The sequence below is a fragment of the Copadichromis virginalis genome, linkage group LG7 (assembly GCF_057382275.1).
Source record: "Copadichromis virginalis isolate Kocher_CV1m ecotype Utaka linkage group LG7, C_Virginalis_male_GT1.1, whole genome shotgun sequence".
Taxonomy (NCBI): Eukaryota; Metazoa; Chordata; class Actinopteri; order Cichliformes; family Cichlidae; genus Copadichromis; species Copadichromis virginalis.
In genome coordinates this window covers 25,355,762-25,381,559 of record NC_140624.1, presented here as the reverse complement: position 1 = coordinate 25,381,559, position 25,798 = coordinate 25,355,762, and the positions used below count along the sequence as shown (strand labels likewise).

The 25,798-nt window shown below is 40.7% G+C and overlaps 1 protein-coding gene across 1 annotated transcript in view; it reads left to right on the top strand.

Annotated features, from left to right (window-relative positions):
- cttnbp2 (cortactin binding protein 2) overlaps nt 1-25,798 on the top strand; it is a 92,356-nt gene that overhangs the window by 38,800 nt on the left and 27,758 nt on the right. Inside the window, exons 3-5 of the mRNA XM_085462675.1 lie at nt 4,133-4,363; nt 13,095-14,520; nt 19,845-20,153. Of these exons, the coding sequence (XP_085318801.1) occupies nt 4,133-4,363; nt 13,095-14,520; nt 19,845-20,153 (1,966 nt within the window). The remainder of the gene's footprint in view (nt 1-4,132; nt 4,364-13,094; nt 14,521-19,844; nt 20,154-25,798) is intronic.

The window sequence follows — 25,798 nt, the reverse complement described above, 5'->3', positions numbered from 1 at the left end:
AAACCAGAATATATAAACATCTTATCTTAAACCTTAGTAAACCTCAGGGGTATGGCTCATGACATGTACTGTAACTAAAATATAGGGATGTTAGCCATATTTACATCCTAAAGTCACTGGAAACTTACAGTTCAAGGGTGATTTAGCCCTACTTTTATTAATTTATTTCAGCATGTTTATTACAAACATTTATTCTAAGAATATGTTTAATATTGTCTCCACTATTATTCATCAGCATTATCAAACAGGTGACCAGAACATATTGGTTAAATTTTTATCTTTTTTAAGAAAAGAAAAACAGATTTTTTTATCAATGGATTTGCTCCTAAAGCATATACCCCTCAAAGCCTATTGTATGTTGTAGCTTCCCTGTGATAATCAATGTATCTATGGAATTAAGAGCCTCGGGGGAGCTTAGCATTTGACAGCTGAAGAGGTCTCAAAGGATTCGTGCTATTGGTCCAAGCCCTGACTCTGTAAATAGGGTGACCTACGATCCTGAGCCCCCGCCCCCAATCAGGAAATCTTGATGATCTGGTTCACAGGTTTAAATACGAAGGGAAAACAGAGGTGATTGAGGAAAAAGTTGTTGAACTACTCACGTATCATAAACGGCTCTTTTAATAATAATGAGAAAGGAAAGAAACAACATGCTAGCAAGTTGAGGCTTGTGAAATGAATAGTTTACTCATATTTAATGGGAATGCTCACCTAACCACCCAAAAACCTTTAGCCTGATAAATAATGTTCCTAATGTGAGCATAAAGAGCCGCTGACTGACTGAACTGGACTTAAATGGCCCCTGGTTCTATGTGAGCATTTACAGGGAGATCCTGAGAGGTGAAGGGAAGTTTAAAGCGCCTTGAGGCGACTGTTGTTGTGATTTGGTGCTATATAAATAAAATTGAATTGAAAGATGGCGCTACGTTGCTCCTAATTATTTCTTGCTGAGCTTTACAGATGGATTCCCTTAAGATGGTTTAGATGATACGTTCACTGAAGCTGGATTATGTAGCTTCAGAGCATAAGCAGCTATGGTATGAGGTCAAAACTCCGAGTACTCACCCAGCTGATGTTAATAAAGATTTTTGAGAGTAGAAAATATATTGTAATAAGTATTTTTACTAAGATTTTTTTTTTTAAGATTCATCCATTTTAACTAAAATCTTCCCTCTGGTGTGGAAACTGAAGAATGTGACACTGGTGCCATTTTCTGCACTTTGCTGATTTCTGTGTTCTGGATGGTTTATTTTTGAATTTTTGATTTTTGAAAGGTTAAAGACATGAATTTTGAGTTTTTAACAGCTGTGAACCATTTTATAGACACTTTAGAATTAAATTAAATACAGAAAACTGCTTGTTTTAGTTATAAGTGTGGTTTTTAATGTCAACTCAAAGTTTATTGAAAGTAGCAAATTATTCCTGCAGGTATTATCTTCATGTTTGAAGTGTTTGTGAGAAAATTCAGCTTTTTCTCAAGTCTTTCCTCTTTCCAGTCTTTCCACACGGTCTTTTTGTTGTTGTTCTTCGGTTCCTCGTGCTCTTTCTTCCTCTCTGTCACGCACACCTACCTTTCCTCGGGGGCATGTTTATATTGGCCTGCTCACAGTCGGCCATCAGTATCCAGACCTGCCTCAGCGCTCTTAGAATTGACCATCAATCTCTATCCTCTGCGCTCTTTATGTGAGCGTGTTACTGTTTGACTCTGCAGACTTACTTTTCCTTCTTTGGAAACGCATCTTGCAGCTCCGTCCTGCCATTCATTCCTCTCTGTCCCTGCTGTCTGTGGCTTTGTCTTACACTTGGCTTTCCCTCCCCCCACATAAAATTTAAGTCCCAACCCTTTAAGTAACCCTAGTTATTAATTACTCACCATTTTTCTACTGCTGATCAATATGAATCATGACTGTGAAATCATTCCAAAACTGCAATTCAAATCTTAGATTAAGGCACCTCCTTTTTGCTTAAAGAGCACATCAAATGGTTTGTCCTTCATAAATGCCTTGACTCAGTTATATGTTATAGATCGAAAGACGACCTTCACCCAACTCTGATGGCTTTTGTTTTATTGCAGTGTATTCCTGAAACATGTATTACTCTTTCAGCACTACTTATGGTCTGTGCAGGTTTGTAGCCGCTTTACTGCCGCCAAGTGGATTTTGGTTAGGCAGTATTTGGCCAATCGATGGTCATTTGTTTTTGGTCAGAAAGAAGACCGGTTCAACAGGGGTAATGTTACTGAGGCTAATAAATGCCAGATTCTGCTTGAAGCAGCTGTGAAAAACACTGGATCTTACAGAAGATGTTTCCCCTCTATAACCTGCAGGATTTGATGCAGTGAGCTGTTTCAGGGGAATATACATCAAGAAAAACAAATTCCTCTCTGAAAATATAGCATGCAAGCTATTATGCTAATGTATTGTTAACTAATATATTATTAGCACTATTAGAGTACTAATCAGGTGGAACCATATGATCTTCCGCGGCACACCTGATCATTTCTGACGGCACACCTATGTGCTGCGGCACAGTGGCTGGGAAACACTGAGTCTTTAGGGTCGGTCCAACTGCAAAATGAGAGTCTATGAAGAGCAACTGGTCAGCCTGGTGGTTGCTGGCAAAAAAGATAAGTTGGCAAGAACTGTAACGTAAACAGGAAAGTTGTGGCTATGACTAGAAAAAATAAATAATTTAACATAGGTACACACTGACTACTGAACCCAACACAAGTGTAGAGTCGCAGTTTTAGTGCTTCACTCAGAGCACATTGCCCCTGCTGTGTGTACAGCCAGCTCTGTTTGATAGCTTCTTCTTTTCTTTTTTTTACCTGCAAAAGTGTACACCCAGACTTTCTAAAGCCACACGGATAATGTGAATTTTTTCCCCTGGTGTCTGTATACACTTGACAAAATTTTGCTGAAAACAAGTCAGATGTTTACTACCGCTGTTAGCTTTGTTTTTGTTTTTTGGCCAATCACCAGTCTGCTGCATTCATATACTGTTTGGAAAGACATGCTATCTTGGGACGCTGATTTGCTGAAGCATTAAGCATTCTGTTTACATTCTACTGGAAGTCCAAAGCTGGAAGATGAATGATAAACATTAGAGTGTGCAGCTGAAAAGATTTTCAGCCTTGCTTGAAGTTTGTAGTTAGCAAAGGATCTTCTACGTAACTGCAAAGGCACACCATGTTTTCAGTTAAGAATGGAAACAGTCATGCCAGTATAGCCGTGTTCTCTTATTATACCACAGCCCTCCTGTGTGTACAGTCTTCCGAGCTGGTCAGAGGTATCTCCCATCGCCATGTACCAGTGTAACCTGAGCGCAGTTGTGCCTGCTTCAGTGCTGAATGCTTGTGGAGTCATGCGGTTGGGGTAATAACATTTAGGGGGGAAGAGTTGGTTGGTTCGTAGTTCCACAGCATGGCCTGAGCTTCCTTTTATTTTGCTTGTTGTTTTTTTTGTTTTGTTTTGTTTTGTTTTTTGAAGCACTGTGTAGGGGTAGGTTGGGTGTTAATGGTGGACTGGTAAAAGCTTTGAGCTCTCCAAATCACCGTAAATATGTCCTCTCCTGCTCGTTAGCTGTTATTTACTGTAATGTAATTATGGGTGAGTTTGTTTGGGACACAAACTGACCCTGATGATGGCCACGGGACCAGACGAGTTTGTCAAGTAATAAAGTTTCAGTGTTGCTTGAGCTTCAACCTCTTTGGGACATACATTTCCCATGGGTAGCAGAGAGCTCTCCAAATAAAAGTTGAGAAATGCTTAACAAAGTGAAGAAAATAAACCACAGTTTGACGCCTTTCATGTTGTTACCCCGTGTGCTTTTTTTGACACGTACACTTTTGATCTAGGTCACTGGATGAGGTTAAGGAGAGAACGTCATTCCTTATCAAAGGCTTTTTGTTTTTGTCTTACATTATACCAATGTCAAAGTACTGTTAGTTAACGCATTGTTTTCTGGTTGTACGCTAATTCTATAACATATCTACAGTATGAGATTATATGTGTGATTCTGGTTGAAAACCTGGAAACATTCTATATATTATTTTTCATCAAAATCATTTTACTCATGTAGTGTAAACAAGTTGAATAGCACCTTTTCTGCTTTTTTTTTATATCCCCTCCAGGCTCAGCGGAAGGAGGTTTTTCTTCAAGAACGGTACAGCCACTACAGCCTGACTGACCCCTACCTGGCACTTCAGAGGGACTTCGAAGGCGGGGTCCCCGGAGGAGACAAGGAACGGGGTCCCCTAGGGTCCAGCCCCATCTCCATCTTGGAGGCCGTCATGGCACACTGCAGAAAGATGCAGGAGCGCATGTCGGCCCAGCTGGCTGCTGCCGAAAGCCGTCAGAAAAGGGTAAGCCATTGCGGGGGGGGGGGGGGGGATTTCTGTTGGTGGAGAAGGTTGGAGTTGAAAACAAAAATAGAGAGTGCATGGCCTTGTGACCGTGAAACTAAAACGCCACCTGTACGGTTGCTAAGGAAAGATTTAATTTCTCACATGAGATCCAATCTCTTCGCTTCTGCTTTTTTAAACCAGAACTCCCAACCAGACACAACAGTGGAAGCTGAACGTCTCAGGATGTTTACTGCAGGCATTGACAATAATTACTGTAACTTAATTGGATTTTTGTTTTGTAAACAGTCCTTGTGCAGAAATGCTTTGGAGAACTGAATCTACTGGAACGATTATCAGCTGCTGCATGGCGTCGGAACAAAATGGATTAAAGAGCAACTAGCGCATTTATTTATTTATGGTGTTGCTTCCTGCAGCACCGCTTATTGTATAATTAGTCAAACAAATGTTGACATTATTCATTTAGAAGAGGTTCATGAACTGCCCATTGATAAATGTCACATGATATCCAATCATTATAGGAGGGAAACACATAGAACAGTGTTTCCTGTGCTGCCAGACAGTTACAAGGTTTGTGTGTCCAAAATGCCGAATGGTTGTTAAATCTGAACGCGTGAAAGAAGCTTTGATTAAATTTGTGTTGTATCCTTTCCAAAAGTATTACTTTGGATTTGATATAAAAAAAAAATTCTTGCCTTTAAATGGAAGGAGCTGTATGTGCGTCAGAATTTGTAGCTTGTTCATGGACTTTCTTTGGTTGGGAGGTGATCTACAATGTCTTGAAGCAAATGCTCTAGTATGTTAAACCATGTTTTGTCATCGGTTCTGCATTGGTCATATGACTGAAAGATATGAATAGTCACTATGTTGTTACATTGACTTAATAGTATATTTATGTCTTAAGCTGCCTCTGAGCTCACATCATTTACTTACCAGCAATAATACTGCAGTGTAGAGCTGGGCGATAGAACGATAACGATATGTATCGCGATATAACTTTTACTCGATAGAGAAATTAAGCTATCGCGATAGACTTCGCCGCTCTTGTCCTCTTAAAATAAAATTTTTTTTTAAAAAAAGGTCAGCCAATCCAAACTAAGTAGCGCAGAGCCGAACCAATCACAGCCGCAGCGTCACGTCGCGTGACTTGTTACGTACAGCACAAGTGCCAAGCCGCACGTGTGTTTGTTTGGGAAGCAGGCAGTGGGTAATGGAGCCAGCGCGTAATGGAGGAAATGAGTGTGCCGACTAGAAAAATCAACCGAGCGTGACCGAAGAGAAAACAGATGATGGTTCCAATGCCGGAGAGATTGTCGAACGGAAGAGCCATAGAAGTTCCGTAGTGTGAAGGTATTTCGGCTATTTCAAGTCTGACAAAAAACAGAGTAGCGTGCACTGTAAATTGCACGCTACTCGGCACGAAAGCAAGTCTGGAAATACAATAAACTGGTGCATGCGTCACACTGCGCCACGTTATTGTTTCGGTGAAATGAATTTCTACAATACTGTTACTGTTAATTCTACTCTGCAGTGTTTAAATGCTTACATATACACAGTTACTGTCCGTCCACACATACGACTCGGGTCTGCTTCTATGCCCCAGCTTTGTTTACTTTTTCCCACTGAGGCTTCTAGACTTCTGATTGGCCAACATTTCTGCACGGTTAGGAATCTAGCGCCACCTGCTGCTTTGGCATGTTCATAGCAGCGTTTTCCTTCATTTCTGCCTTTATGTGCGGACGGGATTATTTTTTAAAACGAAAACGGAAAATCTCCGTTTTCAAAAATACCCGTGTACGTGTGGACGTAGCCTCAGTCTCTGACTGGAAGCGCTAATTCGTCATTCGGCTTTTGTCAGACTAAAGTAACTGTTAAAACTGTTTGAAAAGCTAAGCTATACAACAAGGAGAGATTGAGAATTTCCTTTTAGTTCTCAGTTTATTTGATACTGACAAAAGTTAGTTTTGTCTGTTCTTCTGTAAAACAAACTAAGATTTATTTTTAGAATTAATACTTTGTTTCTAAGTGGAATTGACAATTTAGTCTGTTTCGTTTGTTCTATTTTGAAACTTAAACGCTTTAGCGGCTGCCTTTTGTGTAGTTTGCAATATTTGCCTTTATTTATCTGAAAAAGTCTCATGTTCCTTAAGTACATCTACCCTGTTGAACTTATTATGGGAAATAAATATTTAAATAAAAAAAAGCTGCTGATTATTTCACATTTTACTTGTGAGCAACGGCACATTTAAATCTTACAAATATAGTTATTTGGCTTATATCGTGATAGATATCGTTATCGCCTGAAATGAAAAAAACATATCGTGATATGAAAAAATCTCATATCGCCCAGCTCTACTGCAGTGTTTAGCATTGCTGCTTTTTAGCATTAGTCTTCAAGTGAAGCCAAGGCTGGCACAATTTTTTTTTTTCTTTTAAATCATCTTGTCATAAACTGAAGTTGTGCTGCTAGGAAAAAACCCAAGGGAACACCAAGATAATCAGGAATCGTGCCCTGTGGACGGTGAAAGTTTGGAGAATTTAACTGTAAGCTACTGAGATATTTCATTGTGAGCTGGACCAGCAGAAAAACCAACACCACCATCATTAGAGCCGTGTAGCTGCGGTAGCAGAGACTGGTCAGTCGCATTTTCCAAAATGTCTAATTTCTGAGCTTATGTTTGTTTCAAGTTAAATTGTAGTGAATAGGTGGCTATATTCAGTCAAGTTTAATGAAATCTATTTGCATCTTCTCTTTGACCACAGATTGAGTTTATTTACACAGAATTCAAATCTCTGAGGCTGAAATCCTCCAAAGGAAGTTGTGGGAAAGAGAAAATTCGACGCTTGTCTGTGTATATTAATGTTTCTCCTGAATGCATGGGTATTGTATGAATGGGGGAAGAGTGGAGTAACAGTGTGTCTGTGTTGTGTGCAAACCTAATACCTATTTTCTGGTGTGTCAGTTCTGCTTTTGTGTACAAACTCATATACGCACATGCAGTGTGTGTATTTGAGTGTGTGTTTGTTCGAGGTCTCTTTAGGATTAGAAAGCCCTGATTAACTGGGCAGCCAGATGTCTGCTATCCCTCTGTCCCATTTTCGCTGTTTCTCTTTTTCCTCTCATATATGTGTTCAGACATGAGGCTGGAGGACTGAGTGTGTGAACAATAAAGAAAATACTCTGTTAAAGTGTATGTCCTGTCCATGAACCCTGAAACACAGATTTAGTTTGAAGCCACACTGAACCTTTGTAAGTAACCACACACATAAATACACAGAGAGGAGGTATGGACGAAGGAAGGAGTGGAAGGAAGGGAGAGGTAGGAGTCGGTGTTTTGACAGGAAAGCTGGCTAAATAGAGTGTGTGTGTGTGTGTGTGTGTGTGTGTGTGTGTGTGTGTGTGTGTGTGTGTGTGTGTGTGTGCGTGCGTGCGTTATCCTTAATGTGCAGCCATATGTGGATTGTTGAATTATTTGGCATAAAAATATAAACGGTAACTTTTAAAAGAAATTGAATTTTCCAGATCTTAAATAGAAAAATGACAAATGATGCTTCTGTCCATGAAGTTAGAATCAGATGTTACAGTTTAGGAGCAAAGATTAGAACATTTTCAGGAAGTGAGAGAAGTAACCTGTGACATGTAGAGGTTGTCTTACTATTTCTCTGTTACTGACAAGTGTTTGTTGTCATCAGGTGAAGATTTAAAACCTCTCTTTAGGGGTTTAAGGAGGAAAAGTTTGTGAATGGAATTTCAAATTAATTAAAAAAGGATTGCAGTAAAAGTATCTGTTTGGCTGGGACTGGCTGCGACAGGAAACTCATCCAAAAAACAGATGGTTTAATGCAAAAAGAAGTCTCACAATGCCCCAGTGTCATCACATGCCCTGCAGATAACTGTGAAACCAATATTTAGTTTGCCAAAGAAGATTCAGACAAACAATTTATGTTCTCTGGACAGGTAGACCAAAGATCGAGTTATATAGGGACAGTAACTGTAGGCATGTTCGGCGCTGATCAAAGGCAGCTTTTCAGAAGAACAGTTTCACACCAGCTGTACAGCAAACTTTTTAAAATCTTCGGATTCTCAGGTTGATTTGCCAGTCAGTGAACTATGAGAAGATGCTGTGAAGCCATCTGCTGGAAAGCTCAACCAAAAAAGTAAATAAAAAAATATATATTTTATTAGAATTAGAATAATATAGAATTTCCCAGAATTTAAAGCCATTTAAAATTTTGCAAAAAAGTTAAAAGACCAATGAAGTTTGTTTGTTTGTTTGTTTGTTTTTTGGTCAAATGTCAAAAGGACTGGTGAAAAAAAGTGTTTTTATGAAAGGGCAGGAGAATAGCTTCTGGTGATATTTTGGTTAAATAAATAGAAATAATTAAAATAAAAATAATTTAATAATAAATTGATCATCTTTACTATACAACAGTTTCATTGAGTTGTACCACAACATCTGAGGTTTTATTTCAGTCCACTCTGGTCTTATTTTAAAGGATCACTTACTTGTCGTGGGTTTTCTGCATCTAGTTTGGTCCCAAATAAGTAAATTGCACCGAACTTTTATGGATACTGCATCTCTTCACCATGTGAAGCTCTTTGGTTTCTTTGGTTATGCCTTTAGAAATGTTACAAAACAATAAGAAATGCGGACTGAGTGATGGAGCCGCCAGAAAGTTCACCTATCTCCTAATTAACCATGTGATTTGTACCACAATGCCAAGACTGGTATTTTGATTTGGAATGTACCATTTTTGTAGTGTTCTCTACAGTTAGGTTTGCAGAGTCTTCTGGAATTGAGTAAAACTGAAAATTATGGTTATTTTCTTAGGATTGCACAGTGCATCACATGGCAGATTTAATATTCTCACAAGACAGTTTGGCCTGAAAACAGAAAGTGCACCACTTCACCTGTGAAACCACTCTCAGTACTGCTGAGAAACATGGTTGTATGACTTTGAACTACAGCGGTTTTGCTTCTTTTTAGCCCCCCAAAACACACTTAAATATAAAAGAAGCAACAACAGACAGCAATGTACTCTCATTTGACATGGTGAATATAAATTGGTGAAATGGAGATTTGTATGAGATTGTTCCTTAAGTTTTTTGCAGTTGCTGTGGTGCTACATTATGATTTTTGGTGCAACGTACTAGAAGAGCGCATCCTCTTCTAAGGTGGAAGCTGTGTACTCTTTTTGGTGTATAATAAATCACCATATCACCACTGATTGCCCAGTTGTAGCCAAACAATCAATCAGCAAATGTGTCAGGCAGGTTTCACTGGAACTCTTAAAATGACCAGTGACACAACAACAAACCAGCACTGCTAAAAGACACAGGCTTAGCATGCTTGGAGAGATCTTCTGGTTGCTGGGTAGAGTGAATTTCACCTGGCTACTTCGTGCTATCTTTATCCCCTCCGTCTGTTTCCACTTCTGTTGTCCTCCTGTGAGTAAGCTACTGAATTATCCATGAGGTCTTAGCCAAGCTGAAGACAATCACGCAGTTAATACATAACACACTCTGAACTTGTTCATGGGAATAATAAAGGCAATCCCCAAGTCCTGCTATCTCCTTCTCCATGAATCAGTCATGAAGTTGGAGAAAGACCCTATCCAACCCTACAACTAACACCCTACTGCCACTTTAAAGGACCACCATTAACCTGTATAAAGAGATTTTACATAACAATTTGTATCATCTGTAGGCATAGTATAAAATTTCTGGAAACTCTTTGTAGCCCACTTGTATTAAGAGTGCTGTTAGCAATAGCAGTAATTTAAAAAAATCATCATAGACAATCTATAAGATAATTGAAAATCACACCTACAGTAAAAAAAAACTTGGTGTGGTATGGTGCTGGTGGGGTGTGAGTCTGAATCTGGAATTTAAAGAAATCTAAAGCTGGGAAGTTTTCTATCTGCAAAGTATTCTGTCTGTTACACCATTGTCTACAATACGCCAAACCATTTAGAAATGAATATAATAAAAGACTGTAGCTTTTTCAAGTTGTCCTTAATCGGAGACATGGAGTCATGCATATTACAGAGTTATCTTAATCCCACATGGTTTTAATCTAGTCCTCCCAGTGTGTTTCGACATGTACAGCGTTCCTAAATGTTTTTCTGAGGCATTAGGCTGACTTACAGCAGACATAATCCTCACCCAATTAGCAGCTAGTCGTAACACCTCCTTTTGAGTAACAACTGGCATTCCCCTGGCTCTCCTCCTGCTTATAAAGCCCTTACTTCTCCTCAACATCAGCTGGTGGTGATATCTATTCCCTGATGGTTTGGAACAGCAGGAGTGAAGGAGTTAGCTAAGGCTGGGAGGGGTCTCACTTGGGATAGGAGCTGCAGAGTGTCAGCTCTATTGTTTGGGGCTTGTTAGAGAGATGGGGTCAGTTGGGTCGAGAGCCCCAGTTAAGCCCCCCCTGTGAAGCCAACTCTGAGCTAATAATAGCAGCGATGCTCCAGATATAGAGGCCGCTGGTCTGACAAGTCATCGAAATTCAACCGTGTGTAGAGACTCTGACATAGAGACACATAAATTCAACCACCCTGTAGAGGAATAAGACCTGTCTTGTCTGTCTGTTTTAATTCAGCTACTTTGTCTGGCTGATTTGATTAATCTGGGTTAAACTATGTTCCCTGTTCTCCTAAAAAAAAAAAAAGGTTCAATTTTTGTTTGATTTATTAATGCATTTGCAATTGAGGTGCTGCATTGCCTCAGAATGTAAGCAGTTGGATTTTCAATTCAGGTTCAGCTATTTGAACCTGAAGTTTACTATGGTATTAAAAGACGTGTCAGATTGCTTTATAAGATCATAACAAAGACATGGTGCTGGTGAGGTGTGAGCTGGGGATTGGATATTTGACATACGTGTGACGCTTACTGAGCTTGTACAGCACATACAATCTGTGAGTTTTGTGGTATGCTAGATCGCAACTGATTTATTTTAAAGATGTCAGTGAATTGTCATTATGTCACATGCCCAGTGGTAAAATGCTTCGAGAAGCTGATCAGGGACTTCATCTGCTCTGCACTACCCGACTCACTGGACCCTCTACAGTTTGCATACTGCCACAACAGGTCCACTGATGATGCCATAGCCCTGACACTACACACTGCCCTGTCACACCTGGAGAAGAGAGACACGTATGTGAGAATGCTGTTTGTAGATTACAGCTCAGCATTCAATACCATCGTTCCCTCGAAGCTGGACAGGAAACTGCAGGATCTAGGACTGAGAAGCTCCCTCTGCAGCTGGATCCTTAGCTTCCTGTCTGACAGACGCCAAGTGGTCAGACTGGGCAGCATCACCTCATCCCCCATCACACTGAACACTGGTGCTCCACAGGGGTGTGTACTGAGCCCTCTCCTGTACTCACTCTACACCTACGACTGCACAGCCACTAATAGCTCCAACATCATTGTGAAGTTTGCGGACGACACTACAGTGGTGGGTCTTATCACCAACGGTGATGAGACGGCTTACAGGGAGGAGGTCAGCGCCCTGACCCACTGGTGTCAAGACAACCATCTCACCCTCAACGTCGCAAAGACAAAGGAGTTGATAGTGGACTTCCGGAGGTGCAGAGAAGTACACACCCCCATCACCATCAACGGCGCTGCTGTGGAGAGAGTGAGCAGCTTCCGGTTCCTTGGTGTACATCTGGCTGAGGATCTTACGTGGTCAGTACACACAAACAAAACAGTGAAGAAGGCGCAGCAGCGCCTCTTCTTTCTCAGGAGACTGAAAAGATTCGGCATGAGCCCCCGCATCCTCAGGACCTTCTATCACTGTGCCATTGAGAGCATCCTCACTGGATGCATCACCACCTGGTATGGCAACAGCACCGCCTACAACTGCAAAGCTCTCCAGCGAGTAGTGCGGTGCTCTGAACGGATAATTGGAGGTGAGCTTCCCTCCCTCCAAGACATCTACAGGAAGCGCTGCCTGAGGAAAGCGGGGAGGATCATCAAGGACTCCAGTCACCCCAGCCATAAACTGTTCAGACTGCTTCCATCAGGAAGGAGGTTCTGCAGCATCCGGTCCCGTACCAGCAGACTGAGAGACAGCTTTTTCCATCAGGCCATCAGACTGCTGAACACGTCATAGACACCTCAGCTTCACTACTGGAACTTCAACATTATGCACTCCATACTGTACAGTAACGCCACTGTTTTGCACATGTCTCAACTCTCTATATTTTTATATATTTTATTTATTGTTTACTCTATTTAATTTGTAAAATATGTGTACACACACACACACACACACACACACACACACACACGCAGGTAAATATTTAGTATACACATCCAGAAATGCATACACTATTATATATTGTACATATATTTATTAGTTTCAGGTTGGCCATTCTTGTATTCTGCTCATTTGTGTTGTTGTGTTTGCACATCTCTGTTGCTTGTGGGGCTCGCACACAAGAATTTCACTCGCATGTGCTGTGCCAGTGTGCCTGCACATGTGATGTGACAATAAAAGTGATTTGATTTGATTTTGATTTGATTTGATTTGTAATACTGTCACTAAAGACGTTGTAGAGGTAAATTATATCCTCTTGTATCTGCACACATGTAACCTGAATTACTTAGCGTGATTTCTTTCTTGGTTTCTTATTGTGTATATATTCAAGTTTCAGCTATAATGTCTGTGATCTGTAATACTGCTCTCAGACCTCGTGTGTCTTTTCTTTTCTTTTTCAGCTGGAGATGGAGAAACTGCAGCTCCAGAGTTTAGAGCAGGAGCACCGCAAGCTGACGGCACAGCTGAAGGATGAGCGTGAGAAGAACAAGCATATTGTCATGATGCTAGTCCGAGAGTGCAAGCAGCTTGCCACACGGGTCGTAGAGGAGTCACAGCGCTTTGATGAACTCCAGGCTCGCCTGGATGAGGAGAGTCGCACCTCTGGCCGACTCCAGGAGGAGTTGAGCTCTGAGCGCCAGCGCAGCCAACAGATGGAGGCAAAGATGGAGAAGCAGCTGTCAGAGTTTGACACGGAGCGTGAACAGCTGCGTGCAAGGCTGGGCCGTGAGGAGTCAGAAAGCCTGAGTCTGCGGCAGCAGGTGGAGCAGCTCAGGACTGAAAGGGGTGAAGGCAAGGATGGAGCTGGTCTGCCTGCTGCTAGTAGACCAGAACCTGCTGCTGCCACCAGTACGCCACCCAAACCTAAAGCTCTGACGTCTGTTTCTGTAGCTACAGAGCCCATTAGTTCTCGAACAGCGTCTTGCCAAACGGACCTGCCTCCCACAGAGGTGGAGGGTCCTAAGAAGTCCCCTCTCACTATACCTGTCAAACCAACCCCTGCCAACTATGTGGGCCTGAGCCTGCCAAAGACGACTGGCCGGGGGATCGTCCACAGCAGCTCAGGAGGACTGGCACAGACAGAAAATGGCTCAGAGGGCAATGCCCCCCACGGCTTACCCAGCGGGGTCAGTCCCCGTGTCCAGGCTGCCCGCTACAAGTTCCAGGAACAGGACCAAAATGGCACGGCATCCCAGAGTCCTCCAGCTCGTGACCTTTCTCCCACCAACCGCGATAACTTTGCTGCCAAGCAGCAAGCACGTCACACCGTCACGCAGGTCCTCTCACGCTTCACCAGCCCTCCTGCAGGAGGGACTGGACCCCTGCGTCCAGGCCTGCCCCATTCTGCCTCAGAGGGAGGCCCTTTTCCCAGCCGCCTGAGCCACCCTATTGGCCTCAAGTCTCCCACGGTGGCCAGGATCGACAGGGGAAACCCTCCTCCTATACCTCCCAAAAAGCCAGGGCTTTCCCAGACACCTTCTCCTCCTCATCCACCCATCAAGGGAGTGGGGGACAGCAGCCGCACCCCTGGGGCTGGGTTAAAACCAGCCACACCCCAGCTGCCGCCAAAACCGGCCTTGGACCTGGTCCCAGCCCTGACGGCCTCTCAGGTGGGTGCCTGCCCCCCGTGCCGTTCCCCAGGGCCTGGCCGGGGCCCTCAGCGGCATCCAACAGCAGCATGTTCAGAGTGCCCCCCAGTCATCAGCTCTGCCACCACTGTCAGTAGCCCCTCCTCCATAAACCCCCCCTCCACCTCCTCCTCCATTAGTGCTCCATCCTCCTGTAGTCCCCGTGCCTCATCAGGCAGCCCCCTGGCAACAGCATCAGGTAAAGGGGCTCCTTTTTGCTGCATCTCCCTCCAATTCTGCCCACTGCCTCTTTTCTTTACCTGTCTTTCCAAGATCCTAGCCTTGCCTATCTTAGGACAGCAGAAGGATCAGTTCACAGGAAAACTGGTATAACTGCAGAAACGACACATGGGTCAGCTCGGTTTATGTTCTTGCCCCCCCAACCCTGAAAAGCCTTACAAGATCCAATGCTACTCACTGCATTTTCTCTCAACTTATCTCTCCTTCTCTGCCTTTAATGTGCCCTCCCCCTGAGCACCTTTCATCTCCCATGATGTCACATTAGACATGTCAGCATCAGTATCAGCAGCAGACATTTAGATCATGTCACTAGGATGTGTCTGACTGTTGCTCAGAGACAAGAGGTTAACAAAAGGAGAATTTCAGGGTGAACTGAGACAGGCCAGCGCCCCTCCCGATGCTCTCTTGTATTCATATTGGTTTGTTGGGCTTTCTAAAAATAACCCCCTATCCTCTCTGAAGCTGATGCCAGAGGCTGCTCTCTCCTTCCCTTCCCCTTTTCCATCCTCCAGTAGCATGCAATGATTACTCCTCCACTTCCTGCACTCCTTCCTGTTTCAGCTTCCATTAACTAGTCTGACTGACTGTTTGCCATTGACAGCACTCTGTATGCAACTTGTTCGCTTTGATATAAATGTTAGCTTTTATATTCACTGTAATGTGATTTTCATGCTTTTATTGGTTGCACTGTGTGGTGTGATTAAAGTTAGATCCAGCTTATTAGAACTTTGGTATTATTTTGATGTTTAGGTTCAATATTTCTGTATTGTCTGGTTGAAACACTTAGTAATGTCTGTTTTCCCAGATTTCCACCAGGGTATAGCAAAAGCTACAAAACCATGACCATGATATATATTTAATATATATTTAATATATATCATATATGCATTATATAGTGATCTATCTGTTCATGTAACTGTATGTTTTGGCAAGAGCAAAATGCCTTAAATGGAAAAGCACCTTATATTTAAGAATCTGTCATGCAGCTGAAAAACCTGACTATGTTTTTATGGCCATATCTTACTTTTTTTCTTCTTTTTTTGAAAATAGCAGATCCAACACCTTTATTGCCAGCCTTTATGAAATTCTTGCATTCGATTGCAGCATGTCCCACTTACAAATGTGACAAAGCTGTGGAGTAGTATGAAAGAAATCCTTCCACACTTTGACATATTTATCACAGTTATAAGCCAAACCATAAAGTCAGCTGTCAGCATACATGTTTCTGTAGCTTTTGTTTTTATCCTACTTTTGCACCAAAACCACAAAAATTCCAACCAGAACAACTGCTGGGGCTTTCTTCGTCTTCTTGAGATTTGATGCTGCATTTTTTCTTTACTCTTTTTAATCTGTGTCTTTTTGTCTTGACACACTTCAGCACGCAAATTCTTCACTCTGACTTTCTTTAGCCTATTTTTAACCCATGCTGTTCAGAAATTGCCACAGTAAAATAAGTATGACAACTCTGAACAGGCCCAATATGGGTTAGTAGTCATAGCGCAGTTGTTGGGGTTGGTAATTAGATGTTTTCTCTTAACTTCATCTGTTTGTCTTGTTTGCAGTGGTAATTTTTTAGTCCGTGTATGTTTTCACATTATCTGACTAAATAATATGTGTATATATATATATATTTGTCTATTGTGTTTGTGGTACTTAAAGACCTATCTATCTTCTTGCTGTGTATTAATCAGATGCGATGACAGGCTTTTCTGTCCAGACTGCAGCTTCACAAGCTGATTAAATCGCAGACGTTTTTTGCAGGCTTCAGGTTTGTCACAGCAGGGTAACAAATTCAACACAAAAAATGTGAAAAATATGTATATAGTAAAAATAAATAGTTACCTCAAGAATTCTTTCAAATCCTCTGGTAAGCTAGACTTTAAAATTCAAATAATCAAAGACACAACAGAGGGATGTATAAAATATGTTAAATTAATTGTCATCAGTGCAGGCCATTATTGGTTAGAATTTTTGCTTAAACTTTAAAGGACATTTATGGAAACTGTTTTAGGTTTTAGAGTTTAGCTTGCTTGTAACAAGAATAATGTTTTAGGTATTACAGTTGATCTCACGTTGAGAAAAGTGGGGCCGAGGAAATCACAGATTCCTGGAACAAAACCGCAGGATGTAACTTTAGTTGTTACTCACACACACACATATATATTAGGGGTGCAACGATACACAAAATTCACGGTTCGGTTCGGTTCGATACTTTGGTGTCACGGTTCGATATTTTTTCCATACAAAAAAAATGTTCATGCCTTTTTAATTTGTCATTTATTAAAATTATAAATATATATTTTAACTCAAAAGTACAGTTTTTAAATTTAACCCTAACCCTTGTGCGTGTTTTTTATTTTGACAGCGAATGCGCACCTGCGGACCACTTATGTGCAGCCCTGGTTATTTAGCTCGTCATATTGCAGCCACAGAAATAATTTTGTCCATGAAACCATAAAGCTGCACTTTCTTTTTGCCTTATAGTCTGATTTGTCATAACTTCTCCATTTTGTGGTAAGCTTTTCTTTGGCTGTCACTTCTTCACCCTGACCTGTCTTATTTGGCTCAGCAGAACTAAAATATATATCTGTCTGTGAAGGTTCTCAGTCATCCAGGTCATCGTAGTCAAATATAAATCCTGCTGCTTTTACACACGCACTCACATAAGCTCAGCGATTCTCTGCGCGATCAACCTCTCACATGTTTAAGCTGCGGGAGATTTCACTTGTCATGTTTGCATAGTAAGCTAACAATTAATAAGACGATGTCAGAGGAATTGGTGCACAAATTATCATCACTCACAGATCAGTGCTGTCGCTCTCTATACACAGTTCGTGTGATTGCAAAGTGAAAGCAAAAAAACAAGCGCAAATTCAAACACGATTTCAATATGTCACATATTGACAGTGGCTCACCGATGCCAATGACATAATTACCCAGCTACATTTCTGAAAGAATGCAAAAGCATTGACATATATTTTTCCTTCCTACAATAGCCCGACAGGCAGGGGAGAGATAGCCCCGGGATGTCGGGCTAGCGATATTGCGAGCCCTGTATCTGATTGAGGAATCACTCATCTTTGGAAAAGAGAGTTTATTACAGAGAAATGTCTCTTTCCAAAATAAAAGCTATACTATCCGTTTCTTCTGGGCTATATTCTCAGCAGCATATTAAACATATCAGGTCTCCATAAGGAGAATCCTGTGCTAACAGCTGTCTAAATGACTCGGCTAAAGTTTGTAGCATGCATGCTTGTTTTTGTCTTTGCACTAGGATGATGTCGGTGTAAATGTGCAGTCATATTCGTTGTGTTCCCACTAGTGCTTTCAGGTTAATCTCGTTGAAATAACCTTAACGCCACAACACGGCAAATCTCCGTTAACGAGCTACCCTATACAGAGGGGCTAGACGGCCAACACGTTAACGAGCTAACTGCGCTAACACACTAGCTCCCACCCATGTAATTGAGCATTGCATGGCACATCCAACATACTGTTTTACTTTAGTCCATGACTCGCTTATCTTCAGGGTCATACTTCACATGAAAACCAAAATAATTCCAAACGCCAGATCTGAATGAGGGTGGGGAGGTCCACTTCTGTCTCGCTAGCTTGCCCTGCGCTCTTCCTTCTGACCATCCTGTCTGTGTTGAGTGCTCAGTGAATCTGCGTTCGACTACTCCGCCTAGGCTGCACTCTCGAGCCTAGGCGGAGTAGTCAAATGCAGATTCACTGAGCGCTCAACACAGACAGCATCGTCAGAAGGAAAGTTGATAAAATAAATTACAAATTTTGTATTGTTCTTTTTTTTTCTCCCCTTTGGTTTTCTTTCTTTCTCTCCCCCTCTTTCTTTCATTCTTTCCCCCTGTCCTATCCCACAGTCATGTCTGTCCCGTTTGCAACTGAAAATAAAATAAATTCATAATTATAATAAAGGTCAATCAAATGGACCAATATGATGATCCACTTAAAATAAATCCTCTTGGCATCTTTCTTGGCCTCAAGACAACAATTCTGATGGCTATAGATCCAAACGGGACACAAAAAAAAAAAAAAAATTGAAAAAAATTGTATTGTTCGATACATATGCGTACCGAACCGAAAGCACTGTATCGAACGGTTCAATATCGATACGAATATCGTTGCACCCTATATATATATGTATATATATATATATATATATATATATATATATATATATATATATATATATATATATATATATATATATATATATATATATATATATATATATATATACACACACACACACACACACACACACACACACACACACACACACACACACATATATATATATATATATATATATATACACACACACACACACACATATATATATATATATATATATATATATATATATATATATATATATATATATATATATGTATGTATATATATATATATATATATATATATGTGTATGTGTGTATATATATATGTATATATATGTGTATGTATATATATATGTGTGTTTTGTAATATCTTTGAGGTAGAATAGCAGAAGCTAACTGAGAGCTTATTTTAAAAGGTTTCCTTTCTGTGGTGACAAACTAAGCAATTAGCAATTCCAGACATTCTGATATTAAGTACAGTCTGTGTCTTGGTTTGAGTTGAGTAATTTAAAACTATACATTTTTAAGATGCTTCAGTTTCATTAGACACTAATCAGACTTTTTGAGATTTTGTTTTCAAGATATTTGGTGATCTAAAAATCCAGTATTCTGATATACTCATCAGTCAATTTTTTTTTTCTTTTAGACACGAATGTTTCATTAAGGAGGGAGTAGTTATTTATTTACTCGTCTGTCCAATTGGATCAGCTTGTTTTTGTGTTTGCGACATCTAGTTGCAGAGTGCCCTCTGATGGACACACTGTGCAACGTCAACTCTTATAACATGACTGAAGGGTGTTTCTTCCAAATTCAGCTTTCGTTTTTATTATATTTAAAATTGTGGGATCTTCACAACAAGAAGAAGAATGAAGATTGAAGAGTTTGAACAGTGTTTGGCAGCATAAGCTGTTTACAGCATTTATTCTAGGATTCTGTGGTGGAAATGGTAAACTACTGCAACTTTGTCTGCTGCTTTGACAAAGCAGACTATTTTGAATGAGTGAAACAGATATGCTGTCCTTTCCTTCCACCTTCTTACACCCTTGCGCTCCAACACTTAGCACTTCTAGCTGTTTCCTCTACCTCCTGCTCTTCCTCTTCCCAGTTTAACCTGTCCTGTTCCTACTCCTCATTCCCCTTGCAGGCTGGTGTCCCTCCGTAGTCTCCTCTCTAAGTGGCAGTGGGCCTGCTGCCCTGGACGGCGGGCGACCCCTGCTCCTCCAAGCTGCTTCCCAGGGAAATGTCACTTTATTGTCAATGCTGCTTAACCAACCAGAACCAACCACCAACGACATCACCACTACCACCACCACATCCATCAGTACCACCTCTACCACCAAAATCACCTCTACCACCACCATGGAGAAAAAATCCAGTCATCTTAATCAAAACCATGACCTCAACCACAACCAAACCTCTGCCTTGTTTGCTGCTGCTCAGAATGGACACACAGGTAAGTGGAATTTGATTCATCAGCCCTGGGCCCTATTTCAGGAAGCCGGTTTAGAAAACTCAGAGTGAAAAACGATACTCAGGGTTGAGTAACCCCGAACTGTCCAACTCGGAATATTCGGTTTCAGAAAGGCTGATAACAATTGGTTCAGTCAACGCGGAGTTGTTTTAACCCCAAGTTAAGCGCGCGCACGAGGATACATGAAGCCCTGATTAGTGGAGCACAGATTAAGCGAGTCACCATGGAGACGGAGGGAAAGAAGGCGCGGTCAATGTATTTTACAGCGCTTGAGGCCGAAATTCTGATGGCAGCATATGCCGATAACATGCAAATTTTGCGGGAAAAAAGTAACACAGCCTCAGCTGCAAAAGAAAGGGAGCATGCATGGCAAAACATAGCCGACAGAGTCAATGCGTGAGTGTTAATTTAAACATTGATCTAGGGATTTCCACCCATTTAACACGTTATTTTATTCTATTTTATTTTATTTTTTATTTCATACATTTTATTTTGTGATGTGATGTGAGCGCAGGTGCAACCCAACAGGCCCCAAACGTTCCTGGCAGCAAGTAAAAATGAAATATAAAAATATAGTCCAAACAGGTAAGGTGTAATTGTATTATGAGCCATAGTGCTTGGTCTGTTTGTCCGATGTAAATCAATTGCAGTTAGAGGCTACATTAATTTCCCCTCTGTAAGCACTTATTGAAATTATCTGAGCACATTACAAGTACATATTTGCTTACTCTGTATGCTCAAATGTGACCCGTTATAGCCACTAGAAAAAAAGCGGAGGCCCGAAAAACAGGTGGGGGTCCTCCACCACCACCACTCACAGAGGCTGAGCAGTTGGCTTCCACATTTGTGATAATGTTGGCAGCATCACATATGATCTTCACAGTGCAGAGAACACAAATTAGCATCCATTACTATAATGAAATAATTTGTTACTTTGAAATGCTACAGGGAACTATGTACCTGTACATTAATGCTGTGGAAAGACTTCCTGTTTACATAGTCTCCTTCATTTACTGAAGGAGCAATGATTGGAATGTGAGTGCCATCTGTACAGCCAATCACGCCTGGGAACCGTGAGAATAAATGTAACATTTAAGTAGTAGTTCAAGTATCACCACATCATGAATTAAGTTTCGTTCATCCTGATACCTGCAATTTTGTGGAATCCCTCTTTGATAAATCTTGTGGGTCTGTGACCGGGGAACACCACAAACGAGTACAGGAGACGTTTCAGTGCAACTGTAACATTCCTGACTGCCCGACAGACGGTAGCCTTGGAAACGTGCTCAGCGTCACCAATATTATACAGAAAGCTTCCGTTTGCAAAAAACCGAAGTGCAATACAAATAATATGTACAGAACTGAGAGAATGTCCGCGATGTGTCACATGAGCAATATTAGGCCTGAGCATGTTATTCAAATCAATTATAGATTGTGCTGAAAAACGGTAACGTTCACACAGGAAATCATCAGGAAATGATAAAATATCCAAACGCGGAGAGCTCTGCGGAGAATTTGGGCTTCAACATCTACTGGTTCTTCAAGGAAGGGGCACGCCATGTCTGACACTTCCTACAGTCAGGTTTCCGACAAAGAGGCGGAGAAGGTCAGGGTTAGTTGAAGTAAACCTGCTAGGGGGCAGGTTAGCTTCACGGAGTGTGTCGTCATAGTAACTCACTCAGAATTAATCTAAACTCGCTTTGTGAAACCGAAAACCCAGAGTTTTCGTTAACTCAGGGTATACTTACTCAGAGTTTGCACTAAACCGGCTTCCTGAAATAGGGCCCTGGTGTCTGAATCTGATTTAGCTCTGTTTGAATTTGATACTTTTTTGCAGCTTGGGAGATGTAGATGGATAGTGTGGCTTTTAGACTCAGATTTTTTTTTTTTTAATCTTTTTGGCAAATTTAATATAGTGTGTTCGCCCACTGTCAATGGAGATCTAATGTGAGGTTTGGTGAGTGGTTGGCTGACGGGCTGACTTATTTATTGATCGTTAAAGAGTTAAGGAGCTCGTGATGATTTGTATTGACTGTGAATAAAAGGTGATAGGCTAAAATACAAACAAAGAATTAACACTGGATTGATTGTGCTGAACTGCTGATCACAATGATGCATAAGGTTTTCAGTGAGTTGTCTAGTTAATGACATTGTATATGTAAATAGCGTGCACCATAGTTAAACAGTGCATTTTTCCTTCTGCTCCTAGTATTTTCTTTTTTCTGCTCATTAAAGTAAAATAAAAAGGTAATGGCTTTGAAAGTGTGATTTGCATTCTGAGAGACGGTTTATCAACTGAGGTTTGTTCTTGTTTGCTTTTGTCTATTTTGAAGCCTTTAATATTAGTTTAAGCTTCGGTTACTCAGATGTTTTTCTTGTCCCATTTCAAATAACTTCTAGCTTATCAGCATTTCTATTCACCGTGTATTTTAACAAGCACACAGTTCTGTTAGTGGACCTGTGCCTTCATGGGTGCCGTGGGATGGAATAAAATGAACAAGCAAACTCGATAAAGGCCCTAGAGGTTGAATTAACTGCGAGATATGCGACTACAATAATGCTTTTCCTTTCCTGTAAGCAGCCATCTAGGAGTTGCATTTGAATAAGACGCTGAAGAGGGTTCCTCACTCAGATGTGACCATATGGAACAACACAAAGGCTTTGTTCATTTGCCTCCACAAATTAGGCTTAACTGATTTAGTGACTGAGTTGCTGCCCTTTTCCTGTTTCTTGTAAAAGTATGTAGTTGTGACATTACTTAAAAACTGTAAAACAGTTTAACCACAAAGCCTTCTTGTATTTACTGCAGCTAATACTCTGCTGACAGTGTAAGTGATTAAACTGGTCAAATAAACTGGTAAAAAGCCCAAGTAACATATCAGTTTAATTATTCAGTTTCACTTGGCTGTCACTTCCATAAACTGAGTTGGACAGGTTCGCATTGACATTCACATTCTCACAGAAATCAGTAAAAAACAGTAAATCAGAAAAATCAGTCAAATCTTAAGGTATACCATTTAGAGTGCCTGCATGTTTTAATAAAAGTGTTGGTGTTTGGCACCAGTGTATTTGTAGTTTTATCTCAATAAGAATCTCTAGGCCCAAAACCTAGCAAAAAGATGAGCTTATTTGCAAACGTTTCCTTTGTTTTACATCCACTGTGTATTTAGTAAAACTGCATGTATTTGGAGTGATTTTAGCTCAGGTTTGGTCTCCTCCACTTTCAAAGGGAGCTGCCTAGCTTGCTAATTGTTCCCCAATTTCACCAGCCAATTTCGGACATTCTCTGCTGTTTGTTGGTGAGAAGCAGGTATAGAGTGACAGTATTAGGGTCTTCGTACTGAAAAGAGTTGACAGCTGTAACCCAAAGGAAAGTATACTAAAACAGAAAAGCAAGAGCTGGGAAGCCAAAACCATGAACTGAAACATTCTAAGGGGAACTGCTGAGTTAGGTCATAAGGTGTAGCATAGCAGTGGCAGGACGTGCTCTTTGCAGCAGCTGTATGAAGATGTAGTTAGGACAAAGGCCTGATGCTGATAAACACTTAGACATGTGCGGGTGAGCTGTGACTCATCGCATTATGTTGGCTGCCATTAAGTGAGATTGTGAGCCTTTCATGTCAAGGCTGTAACCTCAGCACAGAGTATATGCTCATCCACCTGACACAAACACAGTACCCTGCATACAAAAACAGAATAATTAATGCATGCAGAATAATGACACACAGACATGCAGGCCTTTTATGATCTGCTTCCCTGCTGAGATGTTTAATAATACCCAGTTGTCAGCTGAGGATCATTGATCCATGAACATGACAAATGCAGTTGAAGGACAGCTGCACTGAAGGCTTATATTAGGTGTGCCACCACAGAGAGGACACTCTCAGAAATACCCAAATGCACATAAGAGCTCTCCTTCTGATTTGATCTAATTATTTGAATAATGCCCTTTACTTATCCTCCTTCACTCTTCTACAAATTGGACATTTCCAAAGCTAAAGGCACATTTGTGTATTTGGACTATATATACGTAGTTGAGACTTTGATAAGGGAACATATACCACAACATACCTGCAGGTACTTTAACATTTTGTTTTGGCAAACAGAGAGTACAAGCTTTCAAAACTGTAGGATCTCATTAGTGGTTTCCTTTATTGCTTTTTTTTTAAACATACAACATTTTAATGGGATTTTCTTTCTATTTCGTTTAAGATTGACAGTACAATAACAGTACAACTTTTTTTAAACCACCCCTATAGCTAACACTCGTGTGAAAACAAATTGATATTGTTTTTAGTTTATTGTCCTTTCTTTGTCCAATATTTGCAATATTTCAGAATATTGGACATTTCGGAGGATCTGGTGATAGAAACTCTATGATAAATGTTAAAAGGGAGAGTTGGTTTGAGTTCCCTGTTTCAAATATGTTTTAAATATGGCTGGCTCAAAAAGCCTCCAACAACCCAGGACAGAGCACAAGGTTAGATTCAAAGATGAACAGTTTATTCACCAAAAACAAAGTGAAAACAGAAAACGGTCTTGTGCGACAGAGAGGGAAACAAAGAGAGTGGGCAGAGAAAGCAGCTGTTCACATAGGGCCCAGTTCTCATCTTCACAGGTATACGCAGACTATCATCAGACTGAACAGAGAACTCGGACAGAGTAAATACACCCAAGCCGGGATATGAGAGTTTGATCATATTGCACAGCCCTACCCAAGCCAAACAAATGCATAAGACAGAGTTACTCGTTAAACCCGTGACTTTAAGATAACAACACCTTTTCTTGTAGCATATTTCTGGAGATTAAATTTCTGGTCCGTAGTAGCTGATAATCGCTATTATAATAATACAGTTTTTTACAGACGCTAGGACACATTTCTCAATACTTAGGTCACGTTTGCAAAACTCCTCACACAGTGAGCACAACAGAAGTCTATGTGGGCTAAACTGAGGACCAGTTATCATTGTTTTGGCACAAAATGCATTCAATGACTACATCTCTCAAATTTCATGGATTATCTTCTCACTCAGACACAACAACTGCCAAAAATCTTTGTACGGACAGGACATTTTGCATGTGCTTACATACTGTTTTCAAAACTGTTAAACTTATGGCCAAAACAATAACATAATGCAAAACTTAAAAAGACAGCAAAATCCAACAGCAATATTTTATTGAAACATATTTTAAATCTAAAAATGCAGTTTAACCAGCCACAGCTGATTCTCATTGTAGATGAACATCTACACAGGTGTTACTCCTTCAATTTTTCAACTCCTTCAATTCTGGCATGCCAGAAGATTATTTCCTAGGTGTATTGCCCTAGATGACATAAGATGTGATGTGGATGAGAACCTGTGGCCAAATAGAGAAGACCGAGTAGATTAGCATTACTATTGTATGTGTATCAGTGGATGGTGTGTATACAAATTCTTATATTTTGGGATTACTTAGTGCAAAAAAATAAAAATACAGAAACAAATATTAACGAATTCTGCATGATGTCTGATTCATTCCAGTAACATATATTGAAATTATAAACAGAGATGTGTCCTTGTTTTACACAAGAAAACACTGTGTAATGCTACATGTTGTTAGTGTTTTTTAGGTCATTGTTTTGTGGG